Genomic DNA, 24,044 nt, shown 5'->3' with positions numbered 1-24,044 from the left:
ATACAAATAAATACGTCTGTATTTATGTATAATATATGAAATTTCCTCTCTTGATTTGGGCTTCCAAAAGGAATGGTAAAGGTTGATTCATTTGCCGTTTTCCAACTAGGATATTGAATTAGAAAAGTGGGTCAGCATTTTTTCTTCCCATTAGCTTTTTATTTTTGATATTCATCATGGTCATATTGTTCAAACAATTTACCTGAAATGAAAGTGGCACCAAAATCAATATTTGTGATGCACAATTTTTGCAGCATAAACACTGTTGTTCTATTAACAAATTTGCACACAAGATGAAGTGGCATATTTGTCGGGTCTCATTCAATCTGGTTTAGGGGGAGACAAGTGAAATTGAAACTGGGTTAAGTTAAGGGTGGTTTTCTTGTCAGTTTCATGGTTGAGTCATTTTTCAATGACATTTAACTTTGTAAGTGTAATTCATGGCTCTTTGGGGGTTTTATGGTACATATTGTTCAGAAAACTCCTTGACCTCCTTTTTTGTCCTTTGGGATATAAACTGTTTGCCGTATCTTTTTTGTCAAATCTACAGAGGGCCCAATACTAAATGAGCTCTAATGATCTGAGCTACCAAGGGGCTATGAGTTCTAAGTCTAACGTACTTCCTTGCTAAGGTGCGTTCTCCTTTGTTTAAGCACCAAAGAAGCTCCATTTATAAATCCTTATTAAATACCATTGTAAACCCTTCAAAAGACTTGGGGCCAGAACCTTTGCAGCATAAGTCAGTGTAGTTCTATTGCAGGTAATCACATTATGCTAATTTTAGCAGCTGAGGATCTGGCCCAAGATGATAACTCTTAAGAGCATGTATTAAAATAGAACGAGATTTGAGTTCAAAGTAAAAACTCTCTTCAATTTCAACTTCAAAAGCTATTACTTACCCATGTGATAGAACAAAACAGCTATAAAGTATATTTGTCTAGAACAAAGGACAAAGGTGGTTAGTGTGTTATTCTATAAAACATAGGATATTGGGTGCTTAGGGGTACTGATAGGCTGGTTCTGTGGAAATAAGTCTCAGCTGCATGAATACTATAATTCAGGATAGCAGAAGGTGGTGTTTTTCATATGCTCCACATTGCTTTCATTAGTACTTTCATTCGAGAAGGATGATGATACATTTCTGACATGGGGAGTACATTAGGATTCATCAATATCTCTTAAAGTTAGCTGTCCTGCCACATACAATGTTATACACATATTACCCTTTTAAATTTTCCATTAAAATATCATCATCTAAAAAAAATAGAATAGACTAAATTTAGGGGAAAAAAGTAACCTTCAACCTAAAAGTAAATTGACCATTAAATCTTTGTGTTCTTTATTTCTTTATTCAATCAGATTGTTTTATCACAGCTCTGTGTCTATCGGGTTCAACAGAAATAGTATGAAAGACATTCTAAACTTTGGACAGTTTCTAATTTTGTTAAGCACCAAGAATGAATAACAGTACAGGACAAGCGTTCTGAATAATTTTAAAACAATTTATAAATTTCTCAAATCTTATCTGAGCTGAACCACAAAGCAATCTTGGTTTACCTATAAATACGAAATTGCATTATAAGATTTTCATGTCCAATTAACTAAGCGTTAAATCTTAAAAAAAAAAAAAAAGAAAAAAAACTATAGCCAGTGTAATCATTAAAATGAAAATCTTATAAGAAATTTTTTAATATATAATAAATAATATAATTTATTCCTGTACTACTGTAATCTGAATTAAAATCAAAACTATTCTAATTACTCATGTTATTGCATCTCTAAATATGCCTGCCTCAATCCTCTGTGTTGTATCTAATCTGTATACTTACTTTAAATGTTCTGCAACTGCATAAAATAATTTGACAAGACTCTATGTTTATAGAAAAGTTGAGATTTGAAAGATCGAGTATTGTTCACATAAGGTAGAGTGAAAATGTCTCTGCCTTAATTTAAAAGGATCAATTTGGAAAAGATGAGAGAGAAATCACTTTCATTATGAACTCAGATCTTCCTAGAGCTGCAAGAGAGAATGCCAATCATTCTTGGTCCTTCTGTTGTGAGCTAATATATACCAGTCATGAGATGAATTCATTTTATTTAGGACGTGAATTTGACCTTGGCCCTCAATTCCACAGCAAAAGGCAGTTGGTAAAGCCTGTATGTTGGTATTTGCAGTAGAGCATAGTATACTTATACAAATTCATGATATAAGATAAAAATTTGGAAAACCATGATGTGACTGACAGAGTTTATTTGAAAGACAGCTCGTAACATTCCTTTATTTATCAGGATTGAAATAGCAACTTAAATTTCATCGGATGATTTTCCATCATAATTATTTTCACTTTCTTATTCTGTTGTTTCTGGATTGAGAAAAGATGAAATCCATATCTGTATCTGTTTTTCTTTATTTCTTTAAGAGAAATTATCTCAATTTCACAGCTCAGCTACTAATGGACCACGAATCAAATGTTCAGAAGTGCCTGAATAATTTAGGAGTCTAAATGAAGCTGAAAGTCACTGATATTTTGACTTCTAGATACTTAAAGTGGATATCATAATGTTATTCTCACAATGCTCTAGCATTTCAATAGTAATAATAGCAGTATTGATGAAGATACTCCGAAGAAAAATATCTCTTAAAAAGTGCAATTTATTCAGGTGTTTTGTGATGGTTTTTTTTTTTGTTATTTAAATATAGTACATCAGTCATTGGAACTTCGATGTATTTCAGAAGAAATGTCCCCAGGTGAAGGCTTATGTGTGGAACTCTTACTATATATATTTAAGTAGTATTTTTAAGTCTTTGTGCTTCTTCACTACAGCATTCCTGCCATAAGCTTTCATTGTTCAGTCACACCCTGTGTTATTTGGAGCTAATGTAAAATACAAATTATTTCGCACTTTCCTATTCTCAGACCAGGTGTTAATATGACTTGAAGAACTACATCAATTTGCTTTATTTATCCCAGCGATATAAACTTTTCAGAGCACGCATCTACATGTTTTCCAAACATCATATTGTGTGAACTGACCTTTCTCTACGTCGTTTTCTTCTATAGTTGATTGCTTAGATCCAACGTGCTCCAACCATGGAGTCTGTGTGAATGGAGAATGTCTCTGCAGCCCGGGTTGGGGTGGAATAAATTGTGAGCTCCCCAGAGCCCAGTGTCCAGACCAGTGTAGTGGGCACGGTACCTACCTGTCTGACACAGGTCTTTGTAGCTGTGATCCCAACTGGATGGGTCCTGACTGCTCCGTTGGTAAGAAAAATATTTTTTCCTGATTTTGCAATAATGTTCCTACTTTGTTAAAATGTTTAATATCTATGGCAAGTTTGAAATGCAAATAATTTAGAAAATTGTCTTCGGAACATGTTTGGTCCTGTTTAGTTATGTTGGGAAGAAGTGTGTATATATCTTAGATACTATTTTTTGTGACATTCTTAATTTGGGACTGTCAGCTGGGAGGCAAAGGGCATGCAGGTTAGGAGTTTGTATTTCATTCTAATACTGACCCTCGTTTGGACTGAAAAAGTTACTTAAGTGCTTCACATCTGTTTCCCAACTGTAAATGAAAACTTCCATAATTTATAAATATGTTTATAACACTTGAGGAATGGAAAACGCTACGTTTTTGGGATTTGCTTTACCGCACATCAAAATGCTACTCATTTGTGAAAAACATCACAAAACAGAAAAATCTCTTTTCAAATAAAGGCTATTTTTCCCTTTTCAGTTGTACATGGAATATTTAAAAAAATAGTTTTAGAGCAAGAGACACTAAAAAGCAAGCACAAAAGTGTAGGCTAAAATATTTCATCCTCTCCAAAGCTACAGTTGTGAAACTTGATTATTCTAACAGAAGGAGCTAAAGAGAAAAAAACAGTTTTGACAAAACAGCAAATGTTCTATTTGTGGGGAAAAAACACTGGGAATTTTGCATTTATGTTGTAAGCTGATCCTTGAGACAGAACTGTAGGCCATAAGTAAGTCCCTCAAAAAAATATTTACAGTTTTCACTTTTTCAGTTATTTCTTAAGATTAATGACTTAAAATACCCCACCAGTGAAATGAATATCAAGATGTGTTTTTTTCCGCTTCATGCATCAGCAGCCAGAAAAAGTCATGAATGAGAGTTTCACTATCACTTTCTTTGATGATGCATGAGGCAAAAGACCTCTCTGTTTGCTATCCTACAACTTCAGCTGGCAGAGAGCAGTAGAACAAGTTTTGGAGTAAGACACCAGGTAACTGACCATGTTTGTAATAGGATTCCAAAATCTCTCCCTTGAAAGTGTCTTTTACCCGTCACTCCTAGAGTCTAAGTGACCCTGAATTGTCACCGTTTTCTGCTGAATGAGTTTTAGGTGAGTTTCAGTCTCATTCTTAGCAAATCAGTGTCTGTATCAAAATCGCCAGAGGTCCAGGTTTAAGTAAAACAGAGCTACGTGCTCCCCTTCTGCACTGCTGACAGGCGCTGAGGAAGCTACCTCTGAAACCTGCTTGTACCTGAATGGAGGACACAGCTCTACAGCAGTTTGTCCAGCATACATTAGCAGATTTTTTTAAATGACTTTTAATATAATTTAGTTTGGTTTTAAGCAAAAGTTAAATGCTGGTTTTGATCTGAATATGAACAGCATTGACAGCATACAGTTTTCAGCAAAAGCATACCTGTTCTACTCACTTTTCCCTTCAGGGCTAGGTTGCTGCTTCTGCCCCGCTGCCACTGACATAAGCTAGCTATAATCTTTATTCTTTTCTTCTCTTAGAAGTGTGCTCTGTAGACTGTGGCACTCACGGGGTGTGCATTGGCGGAGCATGTCGCTGTGAAGAAGGGTGGACAGGAGTGGCGTGTGACCAGCGTGTGTGTCATCCCCGTTGTACGGAGCACGGAACTTGTAAAGATGGGAAATGTGAATGCAGAGAGGGCTGGAATGGGGAGCACTGCACCATTGGTAGGCAAACGACAGGCACCGAAACAGGCACATATTGCTTTCTTTTCATAAATCGTAGAAACATAGTTACTGTTGTGTATTGTAATAGGCTGTTCCTTTAAGGACCCTAGTGCTTTCAAATATTCTCTCTGACTCAAAATGTGTTGGGTGGAATGCAGATAAGCTCTTGGAATCATGTAAAATCGGTAACAAACTGATTTGTAGAGGAAAAAAAACAATAACAAATTCCACAGCAAATGAACATTAGTAAGTAAAGATGTAACAAATGGTCCATCACAGTATCATCTGAGCCAAGATTTTCAAACTTAACTAAACATTCCTTTGTGTGAATGGCATCTTTTTTAATTTCCTGGTCTGATGCATCACTGCTCTCCTGCTATTATACATCACATCTGAAACACATCAGCACCATCACCACACAGAGCAGGGGTCAAGTTGCGGAGGAATAAGTGTTCCCGGTGTTACAGAAATAGCTCCCTGGCATTCTCCTGTGTTGTGCTGTGGCAGTGGGCATGGTGTTTGCATATAGACAATCCCAGCATGGGAGGGCCCTGTCGGTAATGCAGCATGCTGCTGTACCCTTTCCTAATAGCGTACTGCTCAGTACAGCATTGGCATCACACAGAGTGCCGTGCCTAACACGATTGCATCTCAGCTGTGATGTGTCAGCCTGGGAAGTTCAAAAAGGTTATACTTACACAAAGCAATGATGTTCTATCCTCTCAATTACCATGCTTTACCATGAAAATTTATTCTGAAGAGGAATTAATTGTTCCTAAATGAAGTTTGTTATTTTATCTCTACAAGCATTCAGGTAGTATATTTGGATTATTTTGTAAAGTTACTGAAAACAAAGGAAAAAATTGTTATTTTACCTATGCTGTAATCAAAAATGGGAAATTCTGAGTGATCACATCTCTTCTGAGAAGTCTGAGCAAAGTTATCCAGAACAAGAGTATCCAACTGCTGAGAGAATGTGAGATGCAGACGAGTATATTTTTCTCCAAAAAATTTTTGGAGGACTATGAGGTATGCCTTAAAAGAAACCTAGTGAGTCCAAATCCAAGGTGATACTGTTTTAATTATCTTAAAGTGGTAAATTTAACAAAGAAAAGGATTAGGTCAATTGAGATTTTCATGGCAGTCAGGGACCTTAATGGGACAGTCCTATTACAAGTGAATTGTTATTTCTTTACTTAAAAGTATGGTGAGATTCCTGCATCCCTCAAGCTGTTTTTCTTTTTCATTCCCCTCTGATTTCCGATACACACATGAGTTGGAGACTCGAAGTACACTTTTATTGGAGAGAGAGAAAAAAAAAAGATACATATTTTTGGGGCATATCCTTTGATGTTGTGGTGCTGCATGCTTCCACCACACTACGCTAATATGATTTAAATCAAAGCTTTTATGACTGAACACTTTGTCACCAGCATATATGCAGAGTGTTTTTTCACAATTGCTTTCTGACTTCCATCATATCAACATATCTCTGCTAGATTAATCCAGGCATTTTGTTCTCATATTAAGTACTTCCCAGACCTTTACAAAATGCCTAGTATATAATTTTTTTTTGCATTAAATTGTGTAATAATTGCTTATTTTAAAAGTTGCTGCTTTGCGCAAAATTTGTTTTTCTTTATAATCTATTAGTAATATGCCTATGTTTAGAGGTAATTAGTGTATTTAAAGTCTTCATTACTGTGCACACAAAAAGATGCCTTTTACTGAGATCTTAAAAGAATTCTGAAAATTACAAGCTGAACTAGTGAACTCTGAAGTGAGATTTTTAATCTAATTTTCAGAGCTGTGAAATAAATATTCTCCCTATTATTCGTATATATAATCAATTCTTCTTTTCAGAGAAAGGGTGATACTGCTGAAGTGTTTAAAATATGCATAAGCTTTTTTTGTTTGGTATGTATTAGAAGAATTTCCTTGAAACTTAATGTGAGTCTGCCTGCGGCAAAGATGAGACTATGGCAAAAAATTTAAGTTTGCCCTTCTAGTTATTGTACATTTAAATTTATGCAGTCATAAGTTGCCTGTTGCATGTAGACAGATATATATTCTTTGACAGGCCTCTATTATTAAGAATTTTCATATGCTTATATTGTGAGACCTGATTGTGAGGCCGTTTACAAAAGCAGAAAGCATAATGCCAGAAATGGAATTCAGTTCAGAGGGACAGCTCAGCTTGATCCCACTGGTTCATGTTATGTGGGGCTGAAACAGAGAGTGAGTTTGGAGAATAAGGGTGGTAAAACTAAATTTTGTCAGTATTTATACAAAAAAAGCTAGAAGTTACCACTGGAAGATTTGTCCTTAGAGTGAATTGATACTTTGGAACAAGGATGAGTTGCTCAAGAAGTTTTAAACATTAGTGTGAAAAACTTAAGTGTACTTAAATTTTATGGAAAGTCATTTTAATTTAAAGTACTCCCTTTATGGTTTAGCTTTCACCTGAAAGGTTGACAGACCATTTAATGTCGGAATTACTCACTGAGGAGTTTCCACCTAAAAAGATAATATTCAGGAATGCAAATTTAATGTATTCAAACCTTGATTTTTAAATTTTTTAAAAATTTATTTCATTTTATTTTATTTTTTTAATCCAAAGCCATAATTTTAGTCCTGTTTGGAAGGTACCTGGCAAACTGCACAGTCTGTTTGCGTTAAGGCAAAGCCACGCCAGACCAGAGTAAAATACCGTATGAGCAGAGATGGAATCTCTCCCTTCCCTGTACATAGATTGAATTTTTGAATACCCATATTAGGTCTTCAGGAGCAATGAATGGCCAGGCTTACCTCACAAGACATTTGAGAATTTCTCCATATGGACTTCAAGCAGAAAAATGTGAATCCCGTAGGAGAGTTTATTTACTCTGAATTTCCATTTATTGCTACACATAGTCTGAAATCTCTTGAAGTCAGTAGAAGAACTTGCTTTGATTCCAGTGACTTTAGGCCAAGCCCACTTAGAACAAATCGATCTAATTTGTGAGGAAAAAACCAGGTTTCTCTACACAAACCGAAATACATTTTCTTTTGCTTGTATTTCTTTACCAGTTTCATGTGCTATATTCACATGGCAATGGAAAATAAATCATTATAGCAACCTGCAGGTATCCAAATGCATTCAGGATATTTTATTCTATTTAATATCAAATTATGCCTTTGTAGATAGCTGACAGAACGCACACTCTTTGGCATTTTGATACTGAGTATCTAAGCTCAAAAAAAATAACAAAAATGCAGTTTCCCTCTGCATTACCTCCTGCATTTTAAGAAAAACACTCTGAAAAGTCTCCTACAATGCCACTATTAGCTCAGTGTTAACAAGCTGTTTGTGCAAAGCAGCTTTTACCTATGTGCAGCAATAGAAATACGTATAAAAATCAGTGAATGCAAATTCCAAGTTAGACAGATTTTGATAAATCTATATCCAAATAATACAAAAATGAAAGGAGTGGTGTCTGGTCTTGCTTAAATGCTGTACGTAGCAGAGCAGAACTCTACACCAGGCACTACATTTCACTTTGCTGCTTCAGATGAGAAGAAAAATTGCTTACTGGAGTGATGATAAAGAAAATGAATCTTTTCCCAGTGCAAAAATAGACCTGTCAGGATATGTTTATTAAGTGATTACTATTCATTGATTGCAATTATGGAGGAAGTTATAACTAAATAATAGAGGGTAATCTAGATGAGGAAAAAAATACTGGAAAACTAATAACAAAGCAAAAGACTAAGATATATTAGTTGCTAAATCTTGCACCAATTTCATGCCAGAATTTCAAGATGCAGGATTCGGCTTTTCCTTGAATCATCGTGAGTGTTGTTAAAGCATGCTGTTATAAAACAGATCTGTTCCTTTCACTGAAAATAATATTCAGATGTTTAAAACTGTTGGGTTTAAACTGTTGTGGATGGTGTTCTCATATAAACTATCAGGATTGTATTCTAAGGACAGCGTGATGTATATGGAGATCTTAAGAAACAGTCAAAAATACCATTTTAAAAGCGTAATTCCATCTGTAATTCATATCCCTGCAGCCTGAAATATGACTGTTATTAAATCATTGGTAAAAATCTCACTGAGAGACCAGTGAAACCAGGATTTAATCCTAAATATTTATGAGTAAAATTTAAAAGTCCGCAAACATATTGTATCTTGTAAGGTAAGCTCTCACCAGAAGACGATATATGATGTTTTCTTTGTGGCAGCCTGTCATATTCCCAAAGCCTTGCTCTTGTCTGCTCACGTCCTACATGAGATGTGGGTTAAGCACGCCTGCTTTCAGACAGAAAGGGGCAAAAGATTGTGGTAAAGGATCTTTGATAATACAGATACTCTGCTGCAGATTACGATCAAGACAATTCTTCTCTGTTCCTTTTTTTTTTTAATTTTCAATGCAAATAAGCTGTACCCCCTTTGACAGCCATAGAAGTTGAACCTCCAACTATCTACCTGCTAGGCAGAGCACAAACAGGGATGGTGTGTGCAGCTCTGCAGCTCTGCTTCCTGGCCTTGGTTCTGCTTTTCAGAATCTAACTCCAGAGGTGGGGATCTGCCACTCCCTTTCCTCCACTGAGTTCTTGGCCTCTCTACCAAAAATGTCAAATGGTAGGACATGTTCCTTAGTAAATAGCAGATTTGGAAATCTGTATTAGCCCTATTCCTTGTCTTCTGTGTTTTCAGGGCCTTGAATAAAGAAGATAGATTTGAAAGAACCACAATCCTGTCACCTACATGGTGGGAAATAACCTAAAATTTTCAGATACATAAAAATGTGCAGGAAAAAGAGAGGACTCTCTGTGTCAGGGGTGACTAAGATAAGAAATTTAAGTTAGAATACGGGAGATTTGGGTTGGGTGTTAGGAAAAACCTTGTAATAGTAAATGAAAAACTGAAGCAGATTGTCTAAGGAAGTTGTGGAATCCTCATCAATGGAGCTTTTAACAACAATTTAGACAAACGTCTGTCAGGAACAGCAGAGAGGTAATTCATTCTGCCATGGGGCAGAAAGCTGACTAGAAAATCATTGAACTGTATAAGCTCTCTTCCAGTCTGATTTTAAATGAGCTTAAAAGGAAGCATTCCTTCGAAGTACCTTATTTTATAATGGCCTATGTTAAGATCTGTACTGTCAAGCCCTTTAAGAATCTAATGCTGCTTTTAGAAGTAGAATTGATCATTTATCCAGCCAAGGAGACTAATCTGTGTGTTCTGTATTTGCAGAACAATGGGTTGTCAATGTATATATTGAGCCACTCTGAAACATCCAAACAAAGAGTAAATATTACACCCAGTAGGTAAATACTTCAGATCCTCTCCCTTTGAAGTACCAAGACTCGCCCAACTGAACACTAGATGGATAGTATTCCACTTCTGTTTTTACTAAAAAAAATGTTTACTAAAAGTTTTTTCCCCAAGTGTCTCGGGATGACTGCCCTTTCCAGCTTTTAGACATGTTTATATTTTTTGTAGACTGGAAGGAATACCACATATAAAGTGTAAAGATTTAGATTATTACCTTATCATGAAGTCAATAATCGATAGAAACATTAATAATGCAGCATTGTGTTATCTTTGGATACAGCAGGATATTTTTGTCCCATGATAATGCTCTTTGTGTCAAAGATTTTTTTCTTCTACTACTGATTTTTCTTGTTGTAATTACAATGGTAATGATTCAAAGATGAGGCAATTTTCAGGAGAGATGGAAAGTGTGTGGGAGGAGACAGTGGAAAGCCATCGTATCTGACAAAGAGCAATTTAGAAGGAGCTAGATATATTAGACTTCTCCAATGCACTTCTAACTTAAAATTAATCTGTAACAGTTTATAACCTATCAAGGCATAAAAAAACCTCAAACGATGATGATAGCAATTTAGATTGCATGCTCTGTAGAGGGACGAACACATTTTTTCATTTTATTTGAAAAAATGCAAAGAATATCTGGGTTATGACCACTTTTCATTACTGATGATATAGAAATATGTTGGTAATATATATGATGACGTGACCAAAAATGTTAGAGACATTGCCTGTTTCTGTATTTGCAGATTCAGGTGCATCACCTTTATAATATAGTCATCCTATTGCCTATCATAGCTGAGCGAGATAGCTTATTATGGAAGGAAATATTCTATGTAGAGATTTGTATACAGTGAGAGTGGTTTAACTTTCAGGGAAACAGAATTCCTTTTCATCTGTAGAATTTACACGGGGCAGCTGGGGATCTTTTTTGGATAAAAGGCAAGCTTATTCAGGAGGAAAAACTTTCCTGTTTGCATTCTTTGCTGAAGGCTTCCTGTAAATGATTGAAATATGTCACAGTGTCAGAACATTTGAGTGGCTTTTTTCTTTCTCTGTGTATAGGATATTTGCAGAACATGACCTTACTTCTTTCCTTTCTAGCCCAAAAAATTTAATGAGTGTGTTTTCAGCAAAGCTTCCTGCATTTTGTCCGGTATTTCAAAGATGCACCCAGCAGATACTGGTGAATAGTTTCCCAAATTAAAATCACGTTTCTTTGTTCGCATTTTGGAGGGGCTTCTACATTAGTTATATTGATTTTCTAGCCAATTCTTGAACTCTTAAAAGACCACAAAAAGAGGAGGAGGGCAATCAATCAGGCAGCTGATCTAACTTTTGAAAGGGCAAAGCTGATTTTGCTGTTCATGGGAGTATTCACAGCGTCAGGCAATCTTCTCTTCTTCCACAGATAATGTTTTCTGTGTTATTTTGTACCCTGTGGTGTCAAGCACAGCTTCAGCAAGTGAGTGAATTACATGGTGTTGCTGGATACAAAGCAACAAAGACACAGGAATGCTTGTGAGAGGTCAGTGACATAGATTGTATAGAGATAGAAAGGTAGTACCGGATCTTGAGAAATATATATGTATATACATATATACTGAATATATATACATGTATATACACACACTCATATATATACATATATATAATATTTATACTTACTAAGAAACAAATACAAAAGAGAACAATATCTGCCCATCCTTTTGAGGCCTGCTTGTTAAAGATGTCTTTTCCTCAATCACTTGCATTCTTGCTTATACATCTTCAAGGTATAATTCTTGTATCTTCAATATCAGTTTCACATAGTCTTTCATGCTTGGAGATGCAAATAAAGCCAAATGTGTTTTGCCTGACCGCTGCAAACTATGGAATAACGATTCAGACACCTTTTCAGCTTCTTGTCAATTTTGTCTCCAATTCCTACATAGTATCAAATTAACAGTAGGATGCATTAGAAGTTAGAGGCTTGTCTTCCTAAGATATTTGATGCTTTTGAAATTCTCTACTTAATATTTTCTTAGTTCAATGTTGTATTAAAAATATTAGTGTCAAAAAGAAAAAGGAAAAAATGGTCTCCGTAGCATCTCTGAATTGTCAGTTCAGGATTTTGCTGTGTGATCTCTTTAGGGCTTTGGGGGGAAAATGAAACTATTGAAAGCTTTCTCTTTAAACTGTCAGTTATCTTTTGTGCAGTAACTACTCAACTGACGTTGAATATTGATACATCCTTCTTTCACTAAAAGCCCTTACTAAGACAATTTTTTTAAAGATCTTAAGGGTTGAATATGGGGACTTGTTCAGGGTATCATCTATGGGGTATCTTCAGCCATTCTTATTGAATAAGGTTTTTACAAAATTTATGTTATTCGGCTCTTTTCTCTTGTTCTTTCTTTCCATTCCTATTCTGACCTGCTTATGAAATGCTTATCAGGATAACCACCCTTCTGGAGATTATTCATGTAGGTAGCCTCAGTCTATTTCATTTTAGATACAGTTTTTCTATACATATAAAAAGAAGCAAAGTTTTCTGTCCAACAGAAATCATCCTATAATGTAGTATATCTTGTTTGCCCAAAGAAATTACAAACATAAATTATGTAACTGAAATGTAAGAACTAAATACAAACCTGAGTGTTCTCGAAGATGTTCAGGTTCTCAAAGAGGTTATGGCCCATGTTCATCTCTGTATGTTGAAAGTGCAGATAGTTGGAGTAATATTGGGCTCATTATCACCTGATTTATAGCTGCCATGAAAATTGTAACTGTTTAGATTTTTGCAATTTCCAAGACATACTTCTGCAGTGTTTTCAGTGATATAGTATTGATTGAAATATAACTGTCCATCTTATTCTGTCAGTTGTATTCAAAACACATCCATGCTGGGATAGATAGAGACAAAGGTATACTGGTGTCTCATTAGTCTAGCAGCAGTTCACAGTCATAGTACTAAAAGCTGAAGAAGAAGTAGGACATGAGAAATTAAGGTTACTGTGTTTATCCTCATTCTCACTTCGTTCAATAACGGGATTAGAGCAGAAAGGATTCGTGGTCCAGCTGTCTCCTTGAAGATTTTCAAATCTGAGAGCTGACCCTTAGCACTGGGTGCTACACACTTGACTTAAATATTTCACTCTAAATAAGTACTTCTCTTAAACAGTTAAGCAGTTTTCATGGAAAAGTAGTAACATTTGCTTTCACAAAGACTTCAGTATGTCATGAATCATAACATTATACCTAATGAAAATTTAGGCAGAGGAGACATGTTTGTCTGCTTATCCATATAAAGCTTTTCTCCCTCTCATTCTACTAAACTTAAAAGATACTTTTACTCCCGCCTTACTGTAATCTGCCAGTTCTATGGCCCATGACCAATGTCTAGCATCTGGGATTCATTGCCTTTTCTTGTGCTGTCTCATTGGTTATTGGGAGCCATGCAGTGAGTCCCAGATGTTCAAGTGTAAAACAGTTTCTGCATTCTCTCAAACACAGCTTACATAATGGCACCTAAGTCCTACCCAACTCATTTGTATTTTCTCTGTTGTACAATGCCCTTTAAAAGCCTGCAAATTTCCTGCATTCTGTAAATAGGGAGCCATAGTTTTGACAAACTGCCAATCAATGTCAGGGTTTATTGCTTTTTCCTAATCCCATTGTATTTTTAGTTTCTATTCACAGTTTTTAAGAGGCCAGCACAGAGCAGGTTGATCAACTCGGCATCAATGGACTGTGGCCTGCTTTTAAAATGCTGTAAAATAAGATACCATACAAAATAGCTGCAAGGAAAGGTTTAAGTATTTCTTCTTAAATGTTCTGGAGTGATTAGGGTAGACTGAACTATATGAGCAGATAGTTAATCCTTCATATAATTAAAAAGTATATACACTTTTAACACTTTAATTTTTACAGAAGCCCAGATAAAGTAAAGATGAATCTCTTCTGTATTCATTCCAGTTAATTATAAAATTACAGATGAGATTTTTTTTTAGTTGTTGAAAGAGTAAAGTTATTCGAGTGTGACAAATGAGTAAGATTCATAATGCATCTAGACCACATATTTTTTAATTTGCCTTCAAATAGTCAGTTTTTCAGAGCATTGAACAACTGAGCTAAAGAACCACAGTGCATCAAGATGCAGTCCTGTTCTGAAGAGAAACAGTAGTGATAATAGCTTTGTTATCTAAGAAATAAATATAATGGTATAATCTGATTAAAAACCATTCTTTTTAATTAAAAACTAAGTAAGTTTGTAGTGAAAAATATTACTAGGTTGTGATTTTAGACTAGAAACAATGCTAAGAGGACAATTATCCAAAAGAACAAATTAACAAAAAAAAAAGATGAGTTTAGGAATAACATGTTTACTTAGAACATGGTGATTTATTGATCTTAAAAGTAGTACTGCTTCAAATACTGTCATTTTCCAATTGTTAAGAATCAAAAGGGATTGCTGAGCTTCTTGTAGAATGAGTTCCTCAAGAATAGCACTGAAGTTATTTTTGTAAATTCAGCATGAACAGACACAAAGCCCTAAATGTCCCAGAAGACACTGATTCTCCTAAAACCAGAGACACATTAGTACAGATGAGAGAACTGACTTTTTGTTTTAACCACTGGGAATACCAGAGAGTAGAACTCCGTTCCTAATGCAGCATGGTGCCATCAACTTTTCAGCACATTTTAAATATAAACTGATCTGACTTCTTTGCTTTCCATTTAATAAGGCAAGGCAAAATGTGTATATGCTGGGTTACAGATCACTTCTCTCTGAAATTAAGAGAGGAATTAGCATTATAGCATACAGTTTTACAATGCAAGATAGTGTGCCCAGAATAAAGCGGTTACAGAAAAGGAAGTTGGGTGTCTCTCTCCCTCTTCCCTATTTTCTTTTCTTTTTAAATTGCAGAGTCACTTGCATTTGAACAAGAAAAGTATTAATTTTCAGTATTCCTGAAAGCAGGAAGCCGTGGATCATTATTTACTGCTGAAAAGTGAAAGCACAATATGAACTTGTTAAAATGTTTCTGATTCTGATTAATTCTACTCCTTACATTTTTTTTTTCAGAGTAATTTGGTAACAGTACAAGAAAAATAATGGCAATATGCCTTTTCTTGTTTCAAAAAAAATTGAAAAGATGTTTTAGACTTAAGACAGAAAATCACTGCATAAGAGTTTGTTGGGAATATGAAATGAAGGTTGACATTGCTCACCATGCAGCATTGTTAATAGATAGTTGAATTTGGGGAGGGAGGAGGGGGAAGTATAGTGACATAGATTTTTATAGCCAATGCATCTTTTTGTCGGCTTCCTTGGAAACTAGGGGTAAAATAGCTTTTTGTTATTGCCTCCCTTGGATCGTTATTAATTGATTCTTTATCATGAAGCCAGTCCCTATATATCTTCATTGTGTCCTGTAAATATTTGAACCTTTTTTTTTTTTCAAAATAAGTCAGAAATATTGATTTAGAATGGAGAAAGTCTTCCATATTTAGAGAACGGGTTATTAGAGTCAAGGTCACTTTGTGAAGGCTGAGAGGGCAACAGTTGTTTGAAGGAAATACTAGGTGAGTGTTACACTATAGAAAATGTTAAGCTTGTGTAAACAGGTCTGCACTCATTTTTTCTGCATTATTCCTCTACAGAGATGATTGTGAACCAGAAGCTTAAACAATGTCTATAGAATCATAGAATCATTAAGGTTGGAAAAGAACTCTAAGATCATCGAGTCCAACCGTCAACCCAACACACCATGCCCACTAAACCATCTCCCTAAGTGCCTCATCTACACGTCTTTTAAATACTTCCAAGGATGGTGACTCAACCCCTTCCCTGGGCAGCCTGTTCCAAGGCCTGACCACTCTTTCAGTAAAGAAATTTCTCCTAATGTCCAATCTAAACCTCCCCTGGCGCAACTTGAGGCCATTTCCTCTTGTCCTATCGCTTGTTACTTGGAAGAAGAGACCAACACCCACCTCGCTACAACCTCCTTTCAGGTAATTGTAGAGCGCGATGAGGTCTCCCCTCAGCCTCCTCTTCTCCAGACTAAAGAGTCCCAGGTCCCTCAGCTGCTCCCCATCAGACTTGTGCTCCAGGCCCTTCACCAGCTTCGTTGCCCTTCTCTGGACACGCTCCAGCACCTCCATGTCCTTCTTGTAGTGAGGGGCCCAAAACTGAACACAGGATTCGAGGTGCGGCCTCACCAGGGCCGAGTACAGGGGCACGATCACCTCCCTGTTCCTGCTGGCCACGCTATTTCTGATACAGGCCAGGATGCCGTTGGCCTTCTTGGTCACCTGGGCACACTGCCGGCTCATGTTCAGCCGGCTGTCAACCAGCACCCCCAGGTCCTTTTCCTCTGGGCAGCTTTCCAGCCACTCTTCCCCAAGCCTGTAGCGTTGCATGGGGTTGTTTGTGGCCGAAGTGCAGGACCGGCACTTGGCCTTGTTGAACCACATACAGTTGGCCTCGGCCCATCGATCCAGCCTGTCCAGGTCCCTCTGCAGAGCCTTCCTGCCCTCCAGCAGATCAACACTCCCACCCAGCTTGGTGTCATCTGCAAACTTAGTGAGGGTGCACTCAATGCACATCCAGATCCTTGATGAAGACATTGAACAAGACTGGCCCCAGAACTGAGCCCTGGGGAACACCGCTCGTGACCGGCCGCCAACTGGATTTAACTCCATTCACCACAACTCTCTGGGCCCGGCCGTCCAGCCTCTTTTTTACCCAGCGAAGGGTACACTTGTCTAAGCCATGAGCCGCCATATACTGTGTTACTCTTGCATATGTAGCTAGAAGGCTGAAAGGGAAATGAAAAAGTCTATATTGATGCCCAAGCATTAGCTTGCAGTTGCAACCTTCCTTAATTCAAATCAGAGGGTCCTGTAGACATTATCAGTTTTATGATTTTTCATTGGAATTTTTTATTATATATTCTATTACAATGTTGATTGCTTATATGCTGTAGAAAAAAGTGAATCAAAATTGGTCAAGCCCCCCCTTAATTTCAAACAGTAGTTCATATCCTTTATCAAAAGACTTAATTACGTATGAGATATGACTCAGACACCAAACTTTGTGGATGCACTGAAGTGTCTCCTGAAATTTTTTACATTTTCATACCACATGAAATTTTGTTAAAATAAAATGAAGGCAGTGATTATTAAAACCCGATGATTTCTCCATTCCTTTTAATTTTTCAACCTTCCATACACAGAGAATTCAATAAGTAAAGTCTGTCTTCTTGCACCAATATTTGTATTTCTAGTTACCATGAAATTCCTAAAATTCTTATTACCTAATTTAAAAGTGTTATTGCATGGAAAGTTTTAAGTATGAGATGCTTTGTAAAGGGAAATATTTATTCAGCAGAATTGAGGTAATTTAACATATTTGCCTTCCATTTAAAACTGCATCTGTTTATTCAACCTTTATTGTAAGTTACAGTTTCCCCTGTTATACTAAGGATTTTTGCCAGCATTTCAGAGATAAAACACTGTATTTTTAAAAATTTCTAGCAAGGTGTATGTAATGTATCTGATTTTTTAAGGTGAATGTTCCTATCGATATTAAATGGGAGCTTTCTTAAAAGTTATTTGCAGAATACGCCCCTAGATCTTAATTATTCATTTTATTTTATGTATTTTATTGCTTGAGATAAAGATGTTATAAAATGTGAGGAGAGATGTCATTCAAATGTGAACAAATGACAGTGAAGTGAAAAGGAAGATGTCTGTTCTTTTCAGCATTGCTTCTATTTTTTTGGCCTATGACTAAAAATTACAGGTTTATTAAAGGTGATGTTTCACAGGGCTGATCCATTACTTGAATTAGATAACTTCATTCCAGCTTAGGAAAAAATTAAAATTACTAAGTTGTTTCATTCAGAATGAGAAGCAGGTATGTGTGCTGGAAAATGCACTTAAATGTCTTCAGTTTACTGATTTGTACCTTGAGGAGAAAGGCGATGTCATTAAACCGCAGGATAGTTTGTCCAGTGAGTGATACCCAGTTAAGAAGGATTTTTGCAAAAACTTCCTGACCGCTTCCAGAAGTTATTACAGTAAATTGGATATGCACTATGCCTGATTAAACATATTCCCACATATGTATTTACTCTGAAACCTAAAGCCATTCCAAAGTTCACTTTGCTTGATTAAGACCCGTAGAGATCTCATAAACTCAATAGAGTCAAACTGCATCAATCCTCAGGTGAGAGACCTTCAACTAACATTTTGATGTTGCAAGGTGTTCTTTTGTTAGCTAGCCATGCAATATAGAGCGGAGTATTATGGAAGTAAGTCCTCTGCAGTTTAAGTTAGGGCAATACTTCTCACTTTCTGCTCTGAACTGATGAAATGTTGCTGTGCAGTGGAAAAGGCTGCTATATATTGCTTGGTTTCACAGCTTTGAACAAGTGTTATTGTCTAAAGGAAAGCCTAAGTAATATGTGTTTCTAACATGTTCCTTAGAAAGTGGTAACAGTTCAACTATGGATAAGAAATGAAAAATTATACTATACCCGATTGAAATTATGGGAAACAGGCAGAGTACGGTAACCAAAGTTATAATTTTATTTGAACACCGAGGGTAAATAATGCTAATTAATAATCTGGATAGAAAACAGAAAAGTAAAATTTCCTTGACATCTATTTGATACGTTTAGAGATACTATTAGCTACTCATGCTGTATTTTCAGTGTTGCAAAGAAAGAGCAAATTGCACAAAACTGTAGCAAATTGTCCTTTAGATGTCCCATGCACAGATTTTTTAGTTGTTGTTTTGGGGGGTTTTTTGTTCTTGGAAATTCCTTTTGACTGGTCTTTGTTTTTAATAATGTTAAGTCTGCTTTTCCTTGTTGTTTTTTTTTTTTTTAACTGAAGCAAATATCATGACAATACGTAGTTGTGCGCCTTTTCACCCGACATGAATCAGTGACTAAAGTGGATTAATCCAATGTATTGATCATACAATCGTACTGCAGCCAAGGTGGAGCGATCTCTAAATTTCTTGGCTGCATCTCCAACTCGCTTGGATATTGTGTTTCTCCTCCTGAGAGAAGTGCTCCTAGCAAACAGTCCCATTATAACTAATAACATCCTGCCTGTCCCAGCAGGCTTAAAAACTCTGTCAAATATAGATGCAAGGCAACCAAGTTAAAAGCCTCGTTGGTGCTTCTGATGGCTTCAGCGGAGAAATGGAAAAGATATGCGCTGTCTATAAGCAGAAAGTCTTAAGTATTTGTTCCAGAGAATTAAGGTCACTTCTGGTGAGGCTAGGGGAGGAGCAGAGCTATCAGTTGCCAGATAGTAAATATTTTTAATATAAAGGAAGCAGAGCTTAAAGAGTCTTTCCTCTTTCAAATTTCTTCCAAGTGCAGATTAAATACTCTTAGCTTTCTCGGGGGTGAAATGGTGAAGATGATCTCCCTAGTAGATCAAAATCAGTTTCCCAGATTTATTTAGTATTTAAATATCAAGGCAACTGGCTAGTTTGAAGGATTATGAGTTTTTTTCCTTCATCACTTAGGTAGATAAAGAAGGAAAAAAAAGAGAGCTATCCTACGCTTTGTCTGTGCATGCAGGATTAAAAATAGTTTGTGAAAACAACATTTTTATTTCTGTAGCTTTTATTAGTTATTTGTGCAGTTGGTAGATATAAACATTGGAAAATTTCATGAGGCTTATGTATACTGAAAAGGGATGCAGAATGGATGCCTAGCACTTTAGAATTAAAGGCATGTTTATAATACATATTTTATGTAGTGAAATATTAATCTTCTATCCTACATCTGCCAAACAACTCAGCATACACAAATACTCACATAACTCAGAATGCATTGTTTATGTATTTTAATTTGTTTTACATATGTTGCCTATGTGGCAGAGTACTGCTCCTATGTTGTGGGCATTATTTCATCTTTTACATTTGTATGTATTTAAAATCCATAAATTCTAGCTCTAACAAACATGTGAGATATATTTATTTTAATATTCAAATATCCATTCTTTTTTGTCACTTTTTAATCGTATTTTACTGTCATGAAGATTTAGGATTCCTGCAAGCCAGAAGAGGTATGAGAAGCATTTAGTGTATGTTATCAAGGCTTTTTTCATTCCAAACTATCCCACAATACTTCTTAAAAACTTTTTTTCTTCAGCGCTTTCTTTTGATTTTCCTTTGGGACAGCTGAAATTTTTGGACTCCGTAGTCTGAAACCCTATAGTGTGCACCTATTTACTAGAATCCATGTAATTAATACTTTAAGAAGATCAGCTGCAAAATATGTACCTCTGTCTATATAGCACTTTTCATCCTGAAGGGGTTCCAAAGTTCTGTACCAAATTAAGGGATATTTGCTCATAGAGCATACTAATCTGTTACACAGTAATGGAGGAAAATGCATACTTATGTTAAGGCTCGTATTTATTCTTCTGATAGAGGTAACCTGCACACTTATAGAGGATCTGCATTTGCATACCTGAAAGTTAATTGCTAAATTGTAAATTCTATGCAGACATCAATATCTGATGAATAGCAAGTAATTATTTTGTCATAATGCCTGAGAAAACTGGGATTCCCTGCCCTGAGAATTATGAATTATAAAGCTCTAAACCTGAAGGGTTCATAGATAATTCAGGTTGGAAGGGATGTCAGGAGGTGATCTAGTCCAACCTCTTCCTCAAAGCAGGGTTAGTTATGAGGACAGACATTAGACTCAGGCAGACTTCCTACAACCCTCTCTATTGTACATTGGATGGGCTGTTACTCACCACTCCGCACCCTAGCTAAGCATCTTCTATAGCATATCAAGCAACATAAGTATGTAATATCTGCTTGTTCTCACTACAGTGCCCTACTTGGGTACGCATGTGTGTGCACACATCCCATTCCCTCACATCTCTGAATTCAAATAGGACTAGAAATACCAGGGTAAACTACTGTTAAGTAGTACTGGCATAAGGGAAACTGTTTGTTTTGGTCACTGTAAATGCTGGCTTAGCTTACTAGAGCATTTTGGTTGACTTAAACTCCTCTGCTTTGTAAAGCTATTTGTATGTTAAAGGAGTTATGGTCAAAGAAATGCAATTTGTATTTGGAGCAAAAGTGGATAATATGTGATTTTTTTTTTTAATATATATGTAAGTTCTTATTTATAGAGTGAAAGAATTCATTCCACAGTCTTGAATTGGCTTCTTAAAATCTCCACCTCCTACACAGATAAGATTAGCTTTTGTCAACTTAGCAGAGCTCTTGACCCCAGTTTCCATCCTGTACCTTAGGCAGTCTCTTAAATATCTTGAGCCTACCAGATAAGAAGTAAGGCCTTGAACTTGATGTTGAATTTCTTTAGTAAGCCATTGGTGAGAGAATTAAAATAATATTTGATGTATCTGTTCTTGTTAAGAAGGAATGCTTCAGTATTCACGTAGCTGAATTTGGCTTACGCCTGTATATATTGCATTGCTGAATGGACTGTAAGGGAGGTATGAAATGGAGTCCGACAGTCCCTCAGAAGTGGTTGATAGCACAGCTCCTGTACGCCCTATGTGGAGGATCTGTGAAGAGAATAAAAGTATTCTGAAGTTAATGACTGAACTGAGAACTGTGTCTTCCCTGAAAATCCAAAATTGCATTAGGTCTAGAATGTTAGTTTAGGTTTAGTAGGACTTTATAAAAATGTTTGGAAATGGAAAATTTGATGCTAGTGATATTTGGCTAGAATGGATGCATCCAAGGGTTGCTTCTTTGTGGAAAAGTAAGGCTCATGCCGGGCTGATGAAAGGAAATCTCTGTTCCTAAGTGATTCGTTGCCTTTCAGACAGGAGAAGCGCTAGTTATCCAGGACCCTTTCAGGAGGGAGGAAGGGCTATAAAACCACAGCAGCAGTTTATAATTCAAGGGTTTTCACCATGCTTGGTAGTCAGCATAGAAATCAGAGAAAATCCATGCTTTTCTGAAGAACAACCAATATGTTAATTTTAACTATTATATGAAGGGCCCAGGTACAGCAAACTGCCATGAACCTTCAGGCTGTACAGTAGGTGATTGAAATCCCTGTAGTTCTGTTGAATTTGGCTGTATTTTGCCAACGTGACCAGCTTGTGTCCTGGCCCTCAGCTGATACATCTGCCTCACTGGAGGGTTTTCAATCAGATGAGAGATCTGGGAGTACTCTGTACTACCAGACAAAGCCTTGGTAGCAACAAGCGATCCTGCCCTTTTCAAGCCTGATCTTCTACTTTTTATATCAGCAGAGTCTTAGATTGTAAATATTTGAAATCAGGTCCTACATTTGTGGCATCTTGATGGTTACAGGGATTTTTAAAGTTTGTAACTGAGCAGGTGAAGGATAAGGCTTACCTCTAGTTTTATACAGGTTGCATTCGCAATATCATTAAATTGGGTTCAACTTTGGGTAAGCATGGCACCATCTCCACCGGCAAGCTTAGTCTGACTGGGAGCGTGGCGTGGAGTAGCAGCATCCTTTGTTGTCTGGGCTCTGTATGAAAACTGCATAAAGGAACATGAAACCAGGAGAACCTTTAAAACCACATGACTTCATGTTGTCCTCCAAAGTTAGAATAGACAACTACAGGTACTTCAGTAAGCTAGGTATGATTCTGAGTTCATACATCGTCTTAGCTGTTAAGAATTGCCTAATTAGGGCTTTGCATTGTTTTCTGGCCAAAATAAGGAAAAATTAGGTCATCTATGTTGAATTTTATAAATTTCAGTTAGCCAAATGAGCTTTTGAAATCTAATGTCTGGGATTTGACAGCACAGTATCAGATATCCTTTTGCCAGATCCAGATATCACTTAACATAAGAATTACATTGTATTTTTTCCTCTTTGTCTCTCCCTGTGACACGAAGAGGATAGAATGGGTAAGGAATATGGAAATGTGACACAACTTTGTGCATCAGCGTATATGAGATTCTTGAAGCTTTGTAGTTAATAAGTATATCTAAAAGTATACCAACGCTTTACCAAAACCGTTATTCAAAAAAGTTCAAATGCATATTTTTGAAAAGCTATGGCTGCCACATATTTCAAATAATAAAAAAGCAAATTGCATTGTGTGCAAGCAGGTTGAGTAGCAATTACTGTGTGAATCCTAATTTTTATGAACAAATGACTGAAACTCCCTGCCGTAACACTGTGATTAATGTAGGGATTTTAGTTATTACATTTTAATTAGGTTATATATTCTTTTAAATATGAGGTCAATGTTTTGCTTGTTACTCTTCAATTGACAGAATTTACACATCCTGTCTGATAGGTCACTTTATCATTACACTGCCACTAAACTATTTATATAGACATTATTTTAGAGATAAATCCAACTTGAGAAGGCTTCTTTCTCAGAAACGATATTACATATTACAAAGGATGATGCCAGTCCTTGTATCCCATATCAGAAACATTAATACAGTAAAAGATAATGGTTGTGGTACTGGTTTTATGAATGCAATTTCACCCGGAATTATATTCTAAATGGATTTTGTTACAGTAATATTAATTTGAAAGAACCAGCTATCTTAAATACAAATTTTACTGCATCTTTTATGTATCTTTTTATTGGGTATAGGAATATGAGTTGAATATGAGTCTTGTTTGAAAAGAATATACTGTGTAACTTGAATGTGCTCCTAGGGTTAAATTTTAGCTCTTGCTCAAAATCTTAGCAGATAATCTGTTTAGCCTATAGAAGAAACTATGCTGTAGCTTTTGGGCTGCAGCAGTGTCTTTGCTTATG

General features: G+C 36.2%; 1 protein-coding gene across 3 annotated transcripts in view; it reads left to right on the top strand.

Moving 5' to 3' along the window:
* The window catches only part of TENM2 (teneurin transmembrane protein 2), a 541,337-nt gene that overhangs the window by 457,623 nt on the left and 59,670 nt on the right, over positions 1-24,044 (top strand). For 2 of the 3 annotated variants that reach the window (XM_075164114.1, XM_075164113.1), the window contains 2 exons: positions 3,063-3,263; positions 4,775-4,987. In XM_075164114.1, coding sequence (XP_075020215.1) covers positions 3,063-3,263; positions 4,775-4,987 — 414 coding nt within the window. The remainder of the gene's footprint in view (positions 1-3,062; positions 3,264-4,774; positions 4,988-24,044) is intronic. The other variant, XM_075164115.1, reaches the window with a different exon arrangement.

This window comes from Calonectris borealis, chromosome 15, assembly GCF_964195595.1.
Source record: "Calonectris borealis chromosome 15, bCalBor7.hap1.2, whole genome shotgun sequence".
Taxonomy (NCBI): Eukaryota; Metazoa; Chordata; class Aves; order Procellariiformes; family Procellariidae; genus Calonectris; species Calonectris borealis.
The sequence above is the reverse complement of the archived record's forward strand: the minus strand, read 5'-3'. Positions and strand labels throughout refer to the sequence as shown.